Source organism: Dipodomys ordii, unplaced genomic scaffold, assembly GCF_000151885.1.
Source record: "Dipodomys ordii isolate 6190 unplaced genomic scaffold, Dord_2.0 Scaffold216, whole genome shotgun sequence".
Classification (NCBI taxonomy): domain Eukaryota; kingdom Metazoa; phylum Chordata; class Mammalia; order Rodentia; family Heteromyidae; genus Dipodomys; species Dipodomys ordii.
Window position 1 is genome coordinate 928,483 of NW_012267432.1, and position 20,262 is coordinate 948,744.

At 44.0% G+C, this 20,262-nt stretch overlaps 1 protein-coding gene across 1 annotated transcript; it reads right to left on the reverse strand.

Annotated features, from left to right (window-relative positions):
• Window positions 1–3,031: 3,031 nt before the first annotated feature.
• Window positions 3,032–13,217, reverse strand: Hpx (hemopexin). The gene is made up of 10 exons (XM_013035618.1): window positions 13,135–13,217; window positions 12,938–12,996; window positions 12,778–12,849; window positions 12,392–12,513; window positions 11,115–11,268; window positions 10,288–10,500; window positions 9,899–10,036; window positions 3,710–3,840; window positions 3,463–3,625; window positions 3,032–3,345 (listed from the first exon to the last, which is right to left on the reverse strand). The coding sequence occupies exons 1-10, from the start codon at window positions 13,215–13,217 to the stop codon at window positions 3,086–3,088; spliced, it is 1,395 nt and encodes a 464-aa protein (XP_012891072.1). The 3' UTR covers window positions 3,032–3,085.
• Window positions 13,218–20,262: the final 7,045 nt, after the last annotated feature.

The following is a 20,262-nucleotide window of genomic DNA, read 5'->3' on the forward strand; positions in this document are numbered from 1 at the left end:
GAACTCTGGGCCTGGGTGCTGTCCCTCAGCTCTTCAGCTCAAGGCTAGCACTCTACCACTTGAGCCACAGCGCCACTTCCGGCTTTTTTCTTTTTGTGTATGTGGTGCTGAGGAATGGAACCCAGGGCCTCTGGCATGCAAGGCAAGTGCTCTACCACTGAGCCACCTTCCCAGCCCACCCAGATTTTCTTTAATCATTACTCTTACCAAGAGTAATGGCTTAGTGTCATTTGATTTGCTACGCCAGCAAATTAGCTTTACCAGACACATGGCATTTAAGTCACCTGTATGAAAAACAGAGCTTTCATCCCCACTAACAGCAAAGGCGCTTCTTGAGAAAAGATAGCTTTATCTTCCCCCACAGGTATTTCATTTTATTTTTAGTATAGTTAGAGCTAACAAATTACCTTTCTTCCAGGGGGTAGCTTTCTTTTAAGAGATATACAAGAAATAAAATGTTCCCATATACTACATAAAGTAGAAATCAGATTTCAGACTCAAGGGCTGGCAAGAACTTCCTCAACACCTTTCAACAGGACTATCCTAACACATACCCAGAACAGCACATAAGGTGAGAAGAGAAAATAACTGAGATATGAACTTGGAAAAATGCCAACATTTAGGGAGCTGGCAAAGGAAAAGAAGGTCAGGAAGGAAACTGAGAAGAAACAGAAGAATAAGAGAAGAATCAGGAGAAAGTAATGTCATGGAAGAAATCCAAGGGGGGGAAAGACTTTCAAGGAGAAATAAATGGTCAATGGCATCAAATGCAGCAAAGATTTGTTGTTGTTGTTGTTGTTGTTGTCAGTCGTGGGGCTTGAACTCTGGGCCTGGGCTCTATCCCTCAGCTCTGCAGCTCCAGGCAAGCACTCAACCAGTTGAGCCACAGTGCCACTTCTGGTTTTATGGTGGTTAATTGGACATAAGAGTTTCATGGACTTTTGCCTGCCTGGGCTGGCTTTGCACTGTAATCCTTAGATCTCAGCCGCCTGAGTAGCTAGGATTACAGGCATGAGCCACCGACAAACAGCACAGCAAAGATTTGTAATCAGGTCAAGAAAAAAGAATTCTTTGAATCTGGAGACTTGGAGATCATGAATTCCTATTGAAACAGGTGATAGGGAAGTAGAGAAGCTTCTTAACGGTGGAGTGTGAATTGGAGGCACTATAGCTAACAGAGCTTGTCAGCTTGCTATTCTATCCACCGAAGTCTGCAAAGCAAGAGGCCAGCCAGTCAAGAGGGGCTGCCTCTAAACCAGATGAGGCAGGCCATGGGACCCAGTCTGGCATATTTCCAGGGCCCTTCCTAAGTCAAAGGTTTAGGTTTATCACCAGAAGATGAGTTGTATTATACTCATTTTAAAGAAGTACATGGAAGCTCTGAGGAATGGTTTCCAGAGAGTCTATAGCTTTCCCCCCCTCAAAACAAAACAACCTCCAACTTCATCTGGGTTTGAAAGGAAGAGGAGGAAAAGAGTCTCACCTGAAATCTTTTCAGGTAGTCTTGCCAGTTTATGACCTGAGAAGAACCAAGTACTGTAATCTCTATGAATGTGACATTTGCTGGCCTAGATGGTGTAGATACCATGGAGATGGAAGAGATTCATAGGACCCTGCTTTCCAGCAGAGCTCTTAAGGCTCCCGGATCCAGAAGAACCCCCCATCCCCAACTCTTACAGATCTGCAGTTATGCTCTACAAATGTATTTCATGGTACCAAATTCCTCAATCATTTCTTTTCCCCTCCTGCTCATCTCTAACACATAGCCAGTATCTTTGTTTCCCCACTTCCCAATCATTCCACTTGCTATGTCTACCTAAAAGCAATCAATGCCTGACTTTTGTCTTTTGCTTAAATTACCTGAAACACAATCTTCCCCCATATGCCCCAAGACAGGGACTTTAAGCCAATTTACTCTGTAGATGCATAGTTGTCCACAAACTTGTGCTTAGCCCTTAGGATTAATCTGGGCTTAGTTATTAACAGGTTAGTTCAGATCCTAACTCTGCCTTTTACTTACTGTTCGAACTCAGTATTTCCTCTCCCTATTCTGCTCCTCTTTTTTCACAGTATATATAAATAGGTGGGAGAAAGTTAGTGGTCTATATTTAACAATTATCTATGAAAGATTGTCCCTTAGTCCTCCTCCTCCTCCTTCCCAGGGTCTTGTTTGAGCCTAGGAACCTCAATAAAGGGATAGTGAAGTGTTGGTACAGAAAGAGTGGGACTAAGGGTGAACAAAAGCAGCAGTGGTACCCACTAAACACTATGTCGAAAATGAACTATACAATTCATGGGTGGAGACAGGAGGGAAAACCTGGCAGAGATCGAGGGAAGGAGTGACACTGTTCAAAATGAAAGGCAGGGACTGGGAATGTGCCTTTGTGGCAGAGTGTTTACCTAGCATTCATAAAGCCATGGGTTGGATTCCTCAGTACCACATACACATTAAAAGCCAGAAGTGGGGCTGGGAAGGTGGCTCAGTGGTAGAGTGCTTGCCTTGCATGCATGAGGCCCTGGGTTCAATTCCTCAGCACCACATAAGCAAAGAGAAAAAAAAGCTGGAATGGCACTGTGGCTCAAGTGGTAGAGCGCTAGCCTTGAGCTGAAGAGCTGAGGGACAGCGCCCAGGCCCAGAGTTCAGGCCCCACGACTGGACCCCCAAAAAATAAAATAAAATAAAAGCCAGAAGTGGTGCTGTGACTCAAGTGGTAGAGCACTAGCCTTGAGCAAAAGAAGCTCTGTGCCTAGGCCCTGAGTTCAAGCCCCAGGATTGGTGAAAAAACAAAGAAAAAAAAACATGTATAACTGACTTATGTAATTATAACCCCTCTGTACATCACCTTTATAATGTCAATATGTGTGTGTGTGTGTGTGTGTGTGTATACATACATAAATATGTGTATATGTACATGTATATTGTTTGGAAAAAAATGAACCTCAATAAGGAAGTTGCTAACTTTTTGACTCAAGTAAATACTGTTCTACAACTGAGGCCCCAGTGTCCACAGGAAAAAGGATGGAGCTTTATTAGGTGGAAAGTGGGGAGTGGGTGGAGCCAGGTCAAACTCTTGTTAGAGGTTCCTTACTGACTGCAGCCCAGGAGGCTTGATACTTTCTGGGGCTGGGGAAGGGTCTTAGCTGCAGTCAGTTTCTCCACATCACTGTAGCAGTACAAATTGGGGCCATGGATGAGGTATAAGCTGGGACCATTGGAAGAACATGATTTGGGGCCAAGGGACTTTTCCATGCACAAAGCCCCATCAACCTTCTCATGAGGCCACGAAAGTTCGGTCCACTTAGCTTGAACTCCTAACTTCAAGTCCAGCCACCAGAGCCGCCGTCCTGGAAATAAGAAACCAAGCAAAAAATAACTTCTTGTTATAGGGATTCTTACTTAGCCCTTGTCATGCTCTGGTGGGGATCAATGCCATGGAGAAGTAACACCTAGAAGTCTCTCACCTGCCATGATGTAGAGTCGAGAAGAGCCAGGGCAGGTAAAGGCTGCATCCACAGCCTCAAGGCTGACTCCATAAGGACTCCCAAGTTCCTTCTCCAGCCGCTTTGGGTAACCACTGACTAGAATATAGCCTCCCTTGACCAGGTAAACATATACCTGAGTGCCCTAAAGAACAAAGAACAGTAGTCAACAGAGAGCTGGATTATTCTTGGTTTGGTTTACATCTCAAGCCTTTCTCTGAACACATACCTGGATCAGATAGAGTTTATCATCCCAGGAAAAGGCAGCATCCACTGTCGAAGGACCGCTGGGCCACTGATGAGCAATGGGCCAACTATGCCACCCATCCTGGCTGGTATCCAGACGCCAGTAGTGGGACCCTGTGGAGTATCAGAAGCGGGGCTAATTCTGGTACCAAAAGCCCAGGCACTAACGATGTTTCACGAGAGGGATAGAAAGTATCAAGGCTAAGAAGGAAGAGGTAAGGTGAGAGAAAGAAGTAGATCAAGATGTTGGTCAGCAGTGTTAGAAACTGTAGCACAGTTGGAACTGGAGTTAGCAGGGCCCTGACAGAAGCGTGTGTGAAGACCAAGGGTGAAGGTTCCAGGTAAATCCAACAAAACAGGGTTTGGTGGAAGCATCCTGTGTATCTCAGGTATTCATGTGCAAAGATCTGGTTATAGATAATGTTGTGGACAGAAATTTGAAGAAAAATGTTCCAACTCTGGTTTTTGTTTGTTTTGTTGTTGGTTTTGGTGCCTGTACTGGGCTTTGAACTTGGAGTCTGGGTACTTTCCCTTAGTTTTTAATGTTTTGTAAGTTTTTTCACTCAAAGCTGGTGTTCTACCATTTGAGTCACAGCTCCACCTCTGGCTTTTTGGTGGTTCATTGGAAATAAGATTTCTCAAAGACTCTCATGCTCTGGCTGGCTTCAAAGCTTGCTCTTCAGATCTGAGTAGCTAGGATTATACGCATGAGCCACTAGAACTGGGCTCTGGCTTTGTTTTCTGATCCCTGCGAGATGGCTAGGTGTGAGGGTATAGCTTAGTCACTACCCAATGTTTCTACTCCTCCTTTTATAAAAATCCATTAAAGGAATCATCGAGGCATCTGTTCCTTCTTTTACTTCTCTTTTACTTCTTCTGTTTCCTTTCCTCCATTGAAAATGTTCTTTCCTCCAAACCTAATGGTGAATTCACCTAACTCTACATCTCCATAGCATTTGACTGCTGACCAACCCTTTCTTAAATCTCTGTCTGTCTGTCTATCTGTCTCTCTCTTTCTCTCTCACACACACACATACTCACACATATACATACTCTTGCTCTCACTCTCGTGCCTATCCAGGGGCTAAAATCTCAGGGACTGGACACTATCCCTTAGTTCACTTAAGTCTGGTACTCTACCATTTAAACCACAGCTCCATTTTCAGCTTTTTTTGTTCATTAATTTTAGATAAAATTCTCACAGGCTTTCCTGCCTGGATGACTTCAGATCCTCAGATCTCAGCCTCCTGAGTAGCTAGAATTACAAGTATGAGCCTTATACTCTCCGTTTGCTTTTTCATTCATGGCTAGCACCTTACCATTTGAGGCATACCACTGCCCAGCTTTTTGCTGGCTAATTACAGATGGAGTCTCACAAACTTTTTCAACCTGGGTTAGCTTCAAACTGTAATCTTCCAGGTCTCAGTCTTCTGAGTAAGTAGGATTATAGGAATGAGCCACTGGCACGCAGTTCTTATCCTGGTGACTTTTCTCTTCAGCCTTGTATTAGAAAGTTGGAGTCCCCTTGATTGAGCTCTTCGTACCTAGTTCTGGGGCTTCAAATATCATCTATAAGCTGAGGGTTTCCTGTTATTCTCTTCTCCTCTGACTGACTTTACATTTGAATTTCAAACTTAATTGGCCTACCTAATATATACATTTGGTGCTATTAAGCATCAAAACCTAACATCCAGACTGATTTCTACCCCAGACATACACACATGTGTGCACAGAGTTTCCAAATTTTAGAAAAAGAAATTATCAAACATCCCATTGTCTGCTCTCCCAAAGGCTGAGTTATTCTTTTTTTTTTCTTTTTTGGGTCCAGTCGTGGAGCCTGCCACTTGAGCCACAGTGCCACTTCCGGCTTTTTTCTTTTTGCTTATGTGGTGCTGAGGAATCGAACCCAGGGCCTCAGGCATGCAAGGCAAGCGCTCTACCACTGAGCCACCTTCCCAGCCCCAAGGCTGAGTTATTCTTGAGCCTTTACTTTCCCTTCTCCACTCTTCATCACTATCCACTCTATCAGCTGATACAGTCAGCTCTACGTCCAAAATGCATCATGATGGCCCCTCACCAGCTCTGCTATCATTCTAGTACAAACTGTCATCAGCTATAAGAACTTTCAGCTAGATTCTAAGCTTACATCACCATAACTATATGGCTGACATTCTCCAAGGAACCAGGATGATCATCTCAAACCAAGTCAGAACCTATCACAGCTCTGCTCAATACCTTACCTCGGCTTCCTTTTCCAGAAAATCCTTACCAGATAGATCTATGTGACCTGGCTCTGCTTTCCTTTCTCGTTCAATTCAGCAGGTCAGCTCTTTTTGTGTTCTAGTTAACTGGCCTTTTTTTTTAATGATTTTTTTTGTGAAAATACTGTACAAAGGGGTTACAATTACATGGGCAAGATAATGAGTACATTTCTTATCAAGCATTGTTGCTTCCTCCTTTGTTTCCCCTTCCTGTCCCTTCCCATCTCCCTGGCCTTCTTTTTGCCTTTCATTCTCTACAATACTTTTTTCTCCAAGGCTTTATGTGGTTAATCCTTTGTATTATTGAAATCTTTGCTTTAAAAAAAAATCACCCATGGGGCTGGGAAGGTAGATCAGTGGTAGAGCGCTTGCCTTGCATGCTCAAGGCCCTGGGTTCGATTCCTCAGCACCACATAAGCAAAAAGAAAAAAGCCGGAAGTTGTGCTGTGGCTCAAGTGGTAAAGCGCTAGCCTTGAGCTGAAGAGCTGAGGGACAGTGCTCAGGCCCAGAGTTCAGGCCCCACGATCGGACCCAAAAAAACAAAACAAAAACAAAATTAAAAAAATCACTCTTAGCTAGGTGTCACTGGCTCATGCCTATAATCCTAGTAGCTACTTAGGAGGCTGAGATCTGAGGATTACAATTCAAAGCCAGTCCAGGCAGGAAAGTCTATGAAACTCTTATCTCCAATTAAACACCAAAAAGCTGGAAATGGAGCTTTGGTTTAAATGATCAACCACTAGCCTTAAGCATAAAAAGCTCAGGGACAGCTGGGCACCTGTGGCTCACACTTGTAATCCAAGCTACTCAGGAGGCTAAGACCTGGGAATTGCAGTTCAAAGCCAGCCCAGGCAGAAAAGTCCCAATAAGACTCTTATCTCCAATGAACCAATCAAAAACTGGAAGTGGAACTGTGGTTCAAATTGGTAGAGTGATAGCCTTGAGCAAAAGAGCTCAGCGACAGGGCCTAGGCCCTGTGTTCAAGCCCCATGACCGACAAAAGAAAGGAAGCAAGCAAGCAAGCCGGACACCAATGGCTCACGCCTATAATCCTAGCTACTCAGGAGGCTGAAATCTGAGGATCATGATTCAAAGCCAGCCTGGGCAGGAAACACCGTGAGACTCTTTTATTTTTTTTTTTTGTGTGTGTGTGTGGGGGGGGTCCGGTCGTAGGGCATGAACTCTGGGCCTGAGCACTGTCCCTCAGCTCTTCAGTTCAAGGTTACTGCTCTACCACTTGAGCCACAGCACCTCTTCTGGCTTTTTTTCTTTTTGCTTATGTGGTGTTGAGGAATCGAACCCAGGGCCTCAGGCATGCAAGACAAGCGCTCTACCACTGAGCCAACTTCCCAGCCCTCTGTGAAACTCTTATCTCCAATAAACCACTAGAAAACTGGAAGTGGTGCTGTGGCTCAAGTGGTAGAGAGCTCACCTTGAGCTGAAGAGCTGAGGGATAGCACCCAGGACCAGAGTTCAAGCCCCATGACCGACCAAAAAAAAAAAAAAGGAAAGAAAAAGGAAGGAAGGAATGGAATTTTAAAAAAGCGCAAGGATAGTGCCTAGGCCCTGAGTTCAAACAAAACAAAAAACTCCTCCTTTCAGTACAATTGGCCCTCATTCTCCTCTATCACATTAACCTGCCCTATTTTTTAGGGCTCCTAATACGATGTGAAAGTATTCTCTTTCTTCTTCTTCTTCTTCTTCTTTTTTTGGTCGGTCTTGGGACTTGAACTCTGGGCCTGGGCACTGTCCCTCAGCTCTTCAGCTCAAGGCTAGCACCCTACCACTTGAGCCACAGCACCACTTCTGGCTTTTTCTGCTTATGTGGTGCTGAGGAATCGAACCCAGGGCCTCATGCATGCGAGGCAAGCACTCTACCACTGAGCCACCTTCCCAGCCCCTCTCTTTCTTCTTTCTTTGCTCTGCTTCTCCCTCTCCCTCTTACTTTCTCTCCTCCCACCCTCCAGCGACTTTCTGAGGGCAGATATCCTGTCATGTCTCAGTGACTAAGATATCTAGTACCTCACAGATATTTTTCAATGTTCTTATCATTTCCCTAACTTTTGTATCTGATCATACATATCAATGCCTCTGATGTGTCTAAATAAATCACAATTGAATCACAATACCTGATGTTCTAGCCATAGCACAAGCTCTCTTTGTGAACTGGGTATGTCATGACAGGTCATACCCACTTTCCCTTCCTGCTGAGTCTATCCTGTTCAGGCCCCCTATTTTGAGAATAAGAGCTGCGTTTCTCTTTGTGCAGAGGAAGTAAGTAATGAGTCTCTAACCCATCTGTAGCTGATCCAGACTGACCAGCAACCATTTCAATATGTTCTGGTATGAAAACATAGGGCTGAGCCATTCAGACTCTCCCTCTAGGAATCAGATCAGAAAAAGATAACAGCTTTGGGAATTATCAGTAGGATATGAAGCTGAAAGATCATGAAGTAAAGAGAAAATGGGGAAGACACCATGGTCCCATGTGCCATCCAAAGTTGTGAAGAGGAGAGTGGATGGAAGGGAAAGGAGACAAATTTAAAGGAGGAGTCGAGTACCAGCTCCATGCTGAGCAGTTTGGTATTTCCACCAAAACCATGTGTCCTCACCTGGGCATATATTTTTTAATATAATGGTGTTCTCATGATTGTGTTCCCTCACACATCTAAGAGTTCAGCTGTGTCCTCTTTGTAGACTTGTGGACTTGAAGTTTAGTAAGTTCTCCATGGCTGATTTTCTTTATATTTCAGTGTGTATCCTGTTCTACTATTTTCTCAAGTTTTGATCTCTCTCTGTCTCCTGTCTCTGTCTCTCTGTCTCTGTCTCTGTCTGTGTGTCCGTCTGTCTGTCTCTCTCTCCCCCCCTCTCTCCATACACACTGTTCTTGTAGTGATTCCATGTTCTCTCCATAGCTGCATATACACCTGGACTTACATGTTCTTACTATGTTCTGTTTAGTTCTATGTCTTCATTATATGTGTATTCCATTCCAGCTATACATTTTCATTATAGTATACATTCCTGCTGAGGATATATGATCCCCAGGTGGATATTTTCAGTAGACCTTGGCAATCATAATAGATCAGGTTTATCCAGGAGTTAAAAACAATTTTTTTCACTTTCCTATGTTCTCAGTCTTACCCTACTTTCATATCTGATCACACATATATCTTAGTTTGAGTATAATGTAGTTGATCATATCCTCTCTTGGAGATGGGAGAAATGACACATCACTACCTGCCTGACCAGTCTTGGAACATCCCCAGATCTCACTAGATGAATCTGTACCAATTGATGCCACAGGCCAAGGTCAGGGATGGGTGTGCCCATTGACATTCAGCGGAGAAAACTTGAAGCCATCTCCCAAAAGTCAAGGGTACTCAGTGTTTCTTATCTGTTTCTCAACGATGGAAACATCTCATCGAAAATGATATAGAGCCCAAAGGCCTAGCCATAGGAACTAGGTACCTGGGAAAAGATTGAAGATTAATTCAGGAGGGGCCAGAATATCCAGAAAGACAGGCAGGAGAAAAGGGACACCAAGAGGCACAGAAGCCTAGGGACACAGACAGAGCAGAAAGTGAGCCAGAGAACTGACTCAGCAGCACACAGGACAAAGAAGACATGAGGAATCACTGGAACTGAGAAGTCCTCCGAGGGCATGGATGGCATGGGAGTAGATGACACCGGGAAGTGATCATATGGATGAAGTTACAGGCCTGAGCAAGGAGAGAGAAGGTTGGAAAACATGCATCCGAGGAGGCATGGGTGCAGTATAGCCTGTTAAAGGTGGAAAGGAGAGGGAGACAAAATAGAAGACATAGTGAAAATGGGAAATGTGTCATGGATGAGAAATGCAAGTAAAAAGAGAGAAGACAGAAACTGGGGAGGTGGAGGGAATCTCTCACCACTGAAGGCATATGTGACACCATGGTTGTCAGACAGCAATGCAGTCAGGACTAGATCCGGGTTACAGCGTGTATACTCAAGGCCATGGTGGGTGCTATTCCCTTGGCCAGTTCCATTCCTGTGTCTTCTACCATGGCCTGCAAGAGGGTAAAAGAGAAAGAAACAGATAAGATGATGGAATGGAGGCTGAGGAGGAACAGATGGCTGGGGTTAGTAAGACTGTGGGTTTCCCCATATGAGGACAATAGGAAGAGTCAGAATGAAAATAGACTAGGGTAAGAGGCAATGTAATACAATAGAGTTAACGTGAGAGCTGGGGCACAAGAGTCCACAGGCTCAGAAAAGGTAGATGAATTCCAGCAGGTCCCAGAGACTGGGGTTTTCTCACCTCTTCCAGGGCAAGACATGAAGTAGTCTCGAGCATCCAGAGGGTATCTGGGAGGAACCTCTCCAGTAGCAGGGTTGAAGCGCAGGAAGCGGTTACCCTGGAAGCAGTAGTAGCGTTCAAGCCACCTCAGGGCAGCAGTGCAGTTGCCAACAGCTGGCCAGGAACGTTCTTTTTTGGTTCTTGTAGCCAAGTCCCAGAACCACTTGCGGTCACCTTTGTCCAGTGAATCAAAAACACAATTAGGGAAGCTAGGTTATGTGCTTGCTCTGGGACCCAGGATGTATCCAGCACTAACAACATGGGGTGCGCAGGGAAGCAGGGAGATAATTGAGAAGAGTGATCTTACAAACAAAAGCAAAGTGCATATGGTCATCTCAGCAAGAGAGAGAGTCCAGGGGAAGTTTTCAGGGAAGGTGATTCTTAAACAGCAAGCTGAAAGAGTTACAAGACATATACAAGAGGGAAGATGGAATTCTACAGAGGAAAGGGCCTAAAGTATGAAGCAAATGGAGTATATGGGGCATAGCATAGTTTTAGAAGTTTAGTGTTTAAGGTAAGGAGATTGTAAAAGTCAAAACTGGAGAATCAAAAGGTGTTTGGTCATCATGTACTTTACACCAAAAACTAAAACACATAGATTTGTTCTAGGCTCATAGGGAATAGCGGAGGACTTTTAGCCTGGGTACCTTTATTAGAATGATGCCCTCTCTTTCTCCTGTTTTCCTTACTGAAATCACAGAGTGGATACTCCCATCACTATAAGCAACATTACTCCTTTGCCACTGTTTACTACTTCTCCAGGCTCTAGGAATCCAGCTTCTACTGACCTTGGAAGAAGATGATGCCTTCATCATGACATTCTCCACGGTGACATTCCACAGCTGCATCCACTGGAAATGGGATGCCAGGAAATTCATCTTGGAGCAACTTTGGATATCCATTCTCCTTCTCTTCAGGAGGGTATACCCAGACTTTGTCACCCTGGAGCCAAAAATACTCTATTTTGAACTACTCTTTCAGATAGTGCCAATCTGCATTCACACATAGTGTTTTTGACCTATTGTTGTTATACAATTATTCTTTTGCAGCTCCACATTGTTTCTCTATAGACAATGGTGTGATATCCTTTGCACAATACATATTCTGAGTTTTACTGTACACAGTTGATACTACTATAGCATACATATCTGGCTTATAAATAACTAGATACTCCTGAGGCATACTTAATTTATTGATTTGGGTAAGTATACCCACAAATAGTTATCCTACAATCATTCATGCATTCATTTGTTCATTAAGTTATGCAGTCATTAAAGAAGCAGTTACTAAATGACTATTACAGCCAAGTATTGAGAGGCATTGGGGATTGTGGGGTGACAAGATCCCCTGTATAGAAGCAGAAATAATTCCTACCATCCTAGCCATGTACCCAGCAAAATGAGTTTTAAAAAAAAAATGAAAAGAGCATTGGGAATACAAAGGAAATGCCTAAGTCTGGCTGGGAAAGCCCCTGAAGGATTTACAGTGAAGAGGAAGAATTTGGCTCAAGAACTGAAAAATGAGTGGATATAACCCCGAGCTTTTATTAAGGAAACAAAGGCACAGAAGGAAGCTGGTATATATCAATATGAGCCATGCTCTAGTTTGACTGTGTTCCCCAAAGATCATTTGTTGGAAACAAATGCAACAGAATTGGTGGGTGGAGCCAATAAAGAGGCGATTAGGTCATCATGAATGGATTAACTGCATAAATGTGACAACAGGAATGAGTTAGTTATCACAAGAGCAGATTGCTGCTATGGAAGCAAATTTGGACCTTTCTTGCTCTCTTACTCTAGCCATCTAGCCTTGGTATTGTCTTTCTAACCATGCTATACCAACGCAAGAGTTCCTTTACCAGATGCCAGTTCCGTGCTTTAGACTTCACAGACCCCAGAGCCATGAACCAAATAAATTACTGCTCATTTAAATTATCTAGTTCTGGGTATTCTATTACAGCAGCAGAAAATGTATTAAAACAAGCTCCAAGTCTGAGAAACCTGAGAGAAGGTCACAGATTGATTCCAGTTCTTTGTTGCCAAACTCTGCCCTTGGCCTAGAGTACCTTGATCAGAAAGACACTGTTGCCACCACGACGAAATGCAGCATCCACAGAGCTGGTAGAATTCTTCCATCTCTCTGAGATCAACTCCCGGACCCATTTGTGACCCTTCCACACAAATTCCCCTTTAAAAAAAATCCACATTTACTGAGAGACCCACAACAAAATTTTGTGACTTGAAATCGTTACAGAGAAGCTGCCAGTGATACCCATGAATATTTCCTGAGTCCCCCCACAAATGGAGACAATCTCTGAAGAATTTTTGTGTATTTTCTGTTGTTTGCTTGAGACAAGGTCTAGCCCGGGCTGGCCTTGAACTTATGATCCTCCTGCTTCAGCCTCCCCCCAAATATGCTAGAATTACAGACATTTGCTACCAAGCCCCCTACCTTTGAAAAACAGCATGGTCCCATTGCCATCCATAGTGGTAGCATCAAGACTCCAGCCATCAGAGCAACGTTCTGGAGTAGAGGTAAGGAGTTGGCAAGGTGAAAAACCAGTAAGATGAAAAAACACAGTGACATACGTAATAGGGAATTGGAGCCTCACCGATCACATCGGGGTCTAGTTTGGTCGCAATTTCACCTTCAGCAACATTCCCCTGGGCACTAGAGAGAGAACAGATAGATGCCTGGGTCCACTGTGACCTATATTTCTTCCTTAGCTCTTGACACAACCCCAAAACCTGGACCCATGTATCCAAACCCAGACCACAATTTTCTATCCCTCGCCCTAGCTTTACTCACGTTGGAAGAGGGTTGGCAATAGCCAGAGACCAGCACAGGCCTAACAAGGCCAGTGCAATGGGGTCTCCCAGTGTCCTAGTCATGCTGAGCTAGAGAAGCCTCAGGACAGCTTTGGACATCAGGGGTTGAATTTATATAGAGTTGGTGGCAGCACCACCCCCACTTTCAACCCTATTGGGGATAAGCAGTCTCCCAGGACTATGCTAATATTGGTTGATTGCATCACCTCCAATAAGGTCAAGGTCTGGAATGAAATCTGACTCCAGGACTCCCTCTTCCCGGCAGCAGCCCCCATCCCCCTTCAGCAATGACTAGCCCAATGCTTGCAGTCCATTGTGACTCTCAATCACACACTGGTCATGAATCTGGGTGCCCCTAAATCTGAGAAGGGAGTAGAGTAAGGATCGCCATTCCATGCTTTTAAGTTTACTTCTACAGTGGGGAGGTGAGAAGAGGTGGGAACTAGAATTTTTGTGTACTTAGTATCAAGCCCTATCAACTAAAGCTCTTAGGCAATTAAAGAAACCAATACTTATATGTGCTTAGCAACCATGCACCGACAAACTAACTCTGAAATACTCAGGAGAATAGCTTTCCCCAAGCTCCAGTCATCAGGACCTTTCTGGGTACCCTAATCCTGTTCAGCTTTATCTCTGAATGCTAGTTTAGGGGTCAGTAATGTCTCACCGTTGCCAAATGTCCTAGCCTCAACCCCTGTTGGCAAAGGGTGTTGCAAAAATGCCTGGAAGACGAAACCTGACAGTAATGGGGCGGAAGAGGAGGTGTCTCTCCATAGAGAGGGGGCATTTCCCCTACTAGTAATTAGTCTTTCTTGGTAGCTTCTACCTTAGGGGAGCAATCGTTTATTTACCCATCACGGAACAGATAGTATGGTAATGAAGGTTTCACAATATTTACAGCTGAATTTCGACTTAAATGTTACCTTCTCAATAACTATTTTCCTGACCAGTTTATGCAGACATTTCAGACACTTTCATTGTGGTACTTACTGAAACTCAAAATCATTTCAACAGTCTATGTCTTGAATTTAGTTTTTCGTGTTCATTTTATTGCTTTTGTTTTGTTTTGTGGTGCTGGCAGTGGAACCCAGGGCCTTGCACAGGCTAGGCAATTGCTCTACCAATAGTCACATTCTCAGCTTTCTTTTATAATCTACTGTTTGCTTTATTTGTTTTGCTTATCTTGTTTATCTTTCTATCCCATTCTATCTACAATACCATTAGGTCTAAAATAGCATATAACAGTTGCTCAATAGGTGAATGAAAAATATATTGCAAGTGCTGACTAGTGTTGGTAATGTTGCATACAAATTCCCAACAATGAAAATTGAATGACCGCTTCTGAGGTAAGTAGATATTAGTAAGTAGGTATGTTGTAACATAGGGCATTCTGAAACCTAGGTGTTACAGATACCCCCCCCCCCCACACACACACAGTGCCTTTTATCTGACAGTACTCTATCTGTTCCCACTGTCCGAGTCCCACATCTCTTTCTGTCCAGAGATCCCATCTGCCATCTCTGGTATCTTATCTTCCCTCCTTGGTCATCCCTATGACCTCTCAGGGCCTGCCTCACTTATACCCTAGGCTTGGCTACTGTGCCAGAAGAAAAAATCATAGATAATATAAGCAATGGACCAGGATGAGATTCCTGGATTCTTGTTCCCTAGCCAACCCTGTCAGATGGCTTCAAACCCCTGACTGAAAACCTTAGTTAAAGTTCTGTGATCCTCATTGTGTGTGTGTGTGTGTGTGTGTGTGTGTGTGTGTGTGGTGGGGGCGGGGAGCATGCTGGGGATTCAACTCAGACTCTTATACATACTGAGCATGTACTCCATCACTAAGCTATACCCTTATCCCCAAAATAGCTTTTCTATGCTGCAAAGATAGCTCTCCACAAAATAAAAATTAAGAAGATTTCTGGGACCTCTGGAACATGCCACCAGACTTCTGCCATTCCTATTCCCTCATGATTTGCAAGTGAAAATGTGCTCTTAACATCATTTCCTGCTCATAAGTCACCAGGCAAATCTGTGATACAGCTTTGGCACTGATCCCCACCTTACCCCACTGCAGGGCTTCTCTGACTAGACTTGCTCCACCCCAGCTGTTGGGCATTGAGCACTGGGAACTGTGATTCTGAGACTCTCTTTCTTTTCCTTTTCTTTCCCTCACAGCCACTGCAAATAACTTTCTGGGGATCCTTCCTGCTGAATACCCATAACCTTTATCAGCAATCTCCTCAACGACTCGTTTACAGCTGTCAGAGCTCTCTCTACATGTCCTATAGACTTTGCTGAGCCTGCTTGGGGAGATGGAAGCTTCCACCCCAACTCATGGACAACCCCCTTGACCCCCATAGAAAACCCATAGAGAAAGTCTTCCTGAGTCCTATTACTGCAGGTCCAAAGAACAGTCTTTAGCCTAGCAGGCCTCTGGTGTGTGTGTGTGTGTGTGTGTGTGTGTGTGTGTGTGTGTGTGTGTGTGTGTGTTTGCCTGTCCTGGGGCTTGAACTCAGGGCCTGGGCACTGTCCCTGAGCTTCTTTTGCTCAAGATTAACACTCTACCCCTTGAGCCACAGCACCACTTCTGACTTTTTCTGTTTATGTGGTACCGAGAAATTGAACCTGAGGCTTCATGAATGCTAGACAAGCACTCTATCACTAAGCACATTCTCCGCACTAGTGAAGAGCCCAAGTAACTTCATTTTGAAACTGGCCCCACCATTTTGTGCTAGGCTGCCCTCAGAATAACCCTGGGTGGGGAGTTGCCATCAACCCTGCCCACCCTTAAGAAACAGAACAATTGCCCAGGTATTCTAGGAACAGAATGGGTTTGCAACCATCGAACCATCAAACGTGGATCAATAGTATAATCTCTGTAAAAATCTACCAATTGTGTTACTGCTTATGTGGAAATCCCCTAAACTTGTTTGTTCAATACTATAAAAGTCATACTGATTTTAGGTTAGGGGCCTCTTAGCGTCACCGCTTACCAAGTGCACAGAGGACTGTGCTTGAGGTTGCAAATAGACGACTCTTTTGCTGTTTGCATTGGTCCTGGTCTCTGGTGGTCTTTTGGGGGTCCCATGTCTGTGTATTACATTCCTGGGGGCTCCTCCGGGATCTCCCTCATAAGACCCTCCAGATGCTCCACCACAGAGTCACAAAAACCCGGCCTGTAAGTTAAGGCATTGCCTCTCTGTATCTGTATTCTGGTTGTCTGCAGGTTCTGGTGGTTGGCAAAGAGTCTTGGCGGACATGCTAAAAGACTGTCAACAGGGTCTGTGAGGAGATGTCCCCAGACCCTTCTGGGTAAATTGCTGTTTAGTGCAGACATTTTTTTGGGAAATTTTCTGTCTATAGTCTGGCACTTTCGTGCGGACATCTTTTTGAGAAATTTTCCATCTGTATTGGAAAGTTTTTTGTCTGTAGTCTGGCACTGGACATTTTTGGGGAAACTCTCCATCTGAAGTCTGGCACTTTCTGGTTGGCAATTTACAACCCACAGCATGTCTTTGTCTTAAGTTGTGTCTTTGTGGTGAGTGTTTATCTTAGCTTTAGGCCTTGGCCCAGGGGTGTCTGAGTATAGGGGAGAATCTGCCAGTCTGAGGGGACGGCCACTAGGGAATTACTTCCCTTGCCCCAAGATGACTGGGGCTTCTCTTCTGCTTTGGAAGGCCCTTGAGTCAACAAATGTTGGTGAGACCTGATTGTTCTCTGTTCTATGTTTCCTGAGGTAGGGAAGTTCTGGGTGAGAGTGGTAGGCTCACTCAGCAGACTCTGGATTCAGCTTGCTGAGTGAGAATGGCACAGAGCTATAGTAGGGATAAACTGTGGGCCCATTAGTCCCCAACTCAGTTTCTGGTTCTTGTCTTGTCTAGTTCTATTTTAGAATTGGTATCAGTTTTAAATGTGGATCCTTGGTTTTTGTGTTTATTTGTGTTTTTGTTATTTATTTGAACATCTCTGGGGGAATAAAAGTTCCAGCCTCCCACTGGCCTCGATCAGATCACAGACCTGCTATGCCCCCCTCCCTGTGAGGCATGGAAGGTTGCTAGACTAGTTTGGTTCCCTTCAAGCCTCAGGCTGCATTTTCTCCTAGTAGAGGCTGCCTGCAGGGAGGGTGTAGAAGGCTGTGTGCCTGGTTTTTACTTTTCAGCTAGTCCTGACAATGTAACAATTTGTAAAATGCTCTTGTCTAAAATTGGATAAAAGTCAGGCCAGTTTAGTTTCAGGTGACCCCTACCCCCCCCCCCAGCCTTTCTCCAACAGAAAGGATTCAAAAGACAGATTGGTGAAATGCCTTGCTAAACAAGCAAGTCCTGAGAAAATGAAGCTCAACAAAGTTACTTAGTTTAAAAGAAATATTGTCTTAAATTTTTGTTTGACAACTTTAGAAAATGTATGTACAACTGATTTTAATTTTTGCATGCTTTAAGATCTATGTGAATGTGTTTTGTATGTGTTTGTGAACATGTTCAAGATAAAAATTGTCAGCATGCTGTAACAATTGGGTGAGTTTAAGTTTAAAGTTCAAAGATTATGAGGTTTGGACATTATCAAAAAATTTAAAAATTTTTCACGTTTTAAATGGCTTTTTAAGGATTCTTTAACTTAAAAATTAGAAAATCTGGTATTTTAGAATGCATAAGGCTGTTTACACTGTAATTAAGATATCTGGCTTAACAAAAAGGAGTAAGGATTCTTGTAAGTTTGTCAGATGTAACTTTGGCTCTTAATAAGTTTCAGGTAAGAGCATGCTTAAAAGCTACTTCTATGTTGACCACTTTGTTGCTTTTAATTGGAGTAAAGTGGCCTTTTATGAGACTCATTGAGCTGCACACTGGTTCGAAGCCAGCCTGGACAGAAAAAGGTGAGACTGTCACCTCTACACAGCCAGCAGAAGGCTGAAAGAGCAAGCAGAGTTCCTTTGGGACTCAGAGTGGCAGAGTGCTAGCCTTAAGCTGTAGAGTTGAGGGACAGCAATCAGGCCCCTAGTTCAAGTCCAACAACCAAGGGAAATGCCAATGAGGCATTTTTCCCAGTGTGGGGAAGATAGTCCTGGGACAAAAGCAATAGAGGAGCATCCAGAGGCAGTAAGCCACTGCTTGGATGACAGAAATAATGTCAGATCCTAGAGTCATTTGTGCATGGCCCTTCAAAAATTGCTCAGAGCCAGGAGGTAAGCATGCATAGTGTACATGACTGTCTACCTTGTAAGGGACAGGAACTTGTCAGTCATCTGTGATAGTACTAAAAAGCTAAGGTTGTAAAATGTGGAGGATAGTTTAAAGCCCAACTCCTGTATGTGCCAAAAGCTCTAATTGGCAGTAACTTTTGAGCTGACACCAGCTACATGAAATTCATCTGCTTAGGAAAAAGTTTGTAAACCTGAGAGTATGTTTCTCTTGATATCTGTCTGAAGGCCTGTATAGGTAACTTAGGCATTGTTAGGATCACTAGAGATCACATTCCTAAACCATCTAGAAAGATGCTTTTGCAAACCAGAATGCTAAATAAGCTACACTGCTGTAGCCAGAGAAAAGCTTTGTGCATTTGTCAAAAGTTAAAATAGTGTTCTTAATGACATCTAACCCTGGTAACCTCTTTGTAAAATAGGCTAAGTTTATAGGTTCCTGGCTATGTAGGATCAACATCCCTGAGGCAGCTTGAAGAAGTGACAGATTCATCTTCTGTCATCTTCGCCCCTCATCCACTTTTAAGATCAAGGGACCAGAGTCACTTTTTAAAAAATGTGGCAAAATACACTGAAGGAAAAGGCATAGGAAATAGTGGTACAGGCCTGAGCCCTCTATATCTGCCTAGAAAATCCTAGCCTTATTAAAAGAATGATCTAGTTTAAAAAGTTTTCATTTTGGTAAATTGTCCTGGGCTATTGTCTAAATGGTCTCAAAAACTAGTGGGGTCACAGCCTGCCAGGCCTATGTACTGTATCCTTAACCAGTCTGTGTAGGAATTTGCAGCCCAGCATGAGGTGAGACAGTCCCTTGGAGCCACTGAGAGACCCTGCTGCTGCACACCCTAATGGGTAAAGTTCAACAACAGCCTGGCAGTCATCTAGAGGAAATCTACATCGTCACCCAGACCACCACCACTGTGGTAAAAGTAGCCTGAACTGCCTGATTCAATCACCTGGGACTGCTTCCGGGTGGAAAACTGCTTTGAGTCTCCTAAACTCTAGCCACAAAGAAGCTCAAGGAATTGTAAAGAAGAGGAGGGTAGTAAAGAAAGCCTTGGGAAAGGAATAGGGGAACACAATTGGTCCTTGCGTGATTAACAGGCTAGTAAACTTTGTGAAAGAGCTGGTTAATGCAGTCTGTGTACCAGTTCTCAGATGTCAGTATTAGCTCATAGATAAAAGTTAACATAGAACTAGATATCAAGGGACCGTGATTGACCTCCCGATGCTCTAGAAGTGGAGGGAATGAAGAGCCAAAGTAACTCCATTTGGAGACTGACTCCACCATCTTGTGCTAGGTTGCCCTCAGAATAACCCCGAGGTGGGGAGGGGAGGGAAACAATTCTCAGAAAAGTCTCAGGTTGCCATCAACCCTGCCCACCCTTAAGAAACAGAACAATTGCCCAGGTGTTCCAGGAACAGAATGGGTTTGCAACCATCGAACTGTCAAACATGGATCAATAGTATAATCTCCGTAAAAATCTACCAATTGTGTTACTGCTTGTGTGGAAATCCCCTAAACTTGTTTGTTCAATACTATAAAAGTCATGCTGATTTTAGGTTCGGGGCCTCTTAGGGTCACCGCTTACCGAGTGCACAGAGGACTGTGCTCGAGGTTGCAAATAGACGACTTTTTTGCTGTTTACATTGGCCGTGGTCTCTGGTGGTCTTTCGGGAGTCCCGAGTCCATGTATTACACTAGCAGGCCTCTTAGAGTAGAAACAGAACATGTACTAGATGAAAATTTACTTAGCTTGAGCTGGGCGCAGGTGGCTCACGCCTGTAATCCTAGCCCGGGCAGGAGAGACCGTGAGACTCCTATCTCCAATAAACCACCAGAAAACCGGAAGTGGCGCTGTAGCTCAAGTGATAGAGCACTCACCTTGAGCTGAAGAGCTGAGGGAC

Coding starts and splice junctions, on each gene's coding strand:
- Hpx (XM_013035618.1), bottom strand. CDS start 13,217: ATGACTAGGACACTGGGAGACCCCATTGCACTGGCCTTGTTAGGCCTG. Junction 12,997..13,134: donor ATTGCCAACCCTCTTCCAAC/GTGAGTAAAGCT, acceptor TTCTCTCTCTAG/TGCCCAGGGGAATGTTGCTG. Junction 3,346..3,462: donor TCGACTCTACATCATGGCAG/GTGAGAGACTTC, acceptor TCTTATTTCCAG/GACGGCGGCTCTGGTGGCTG.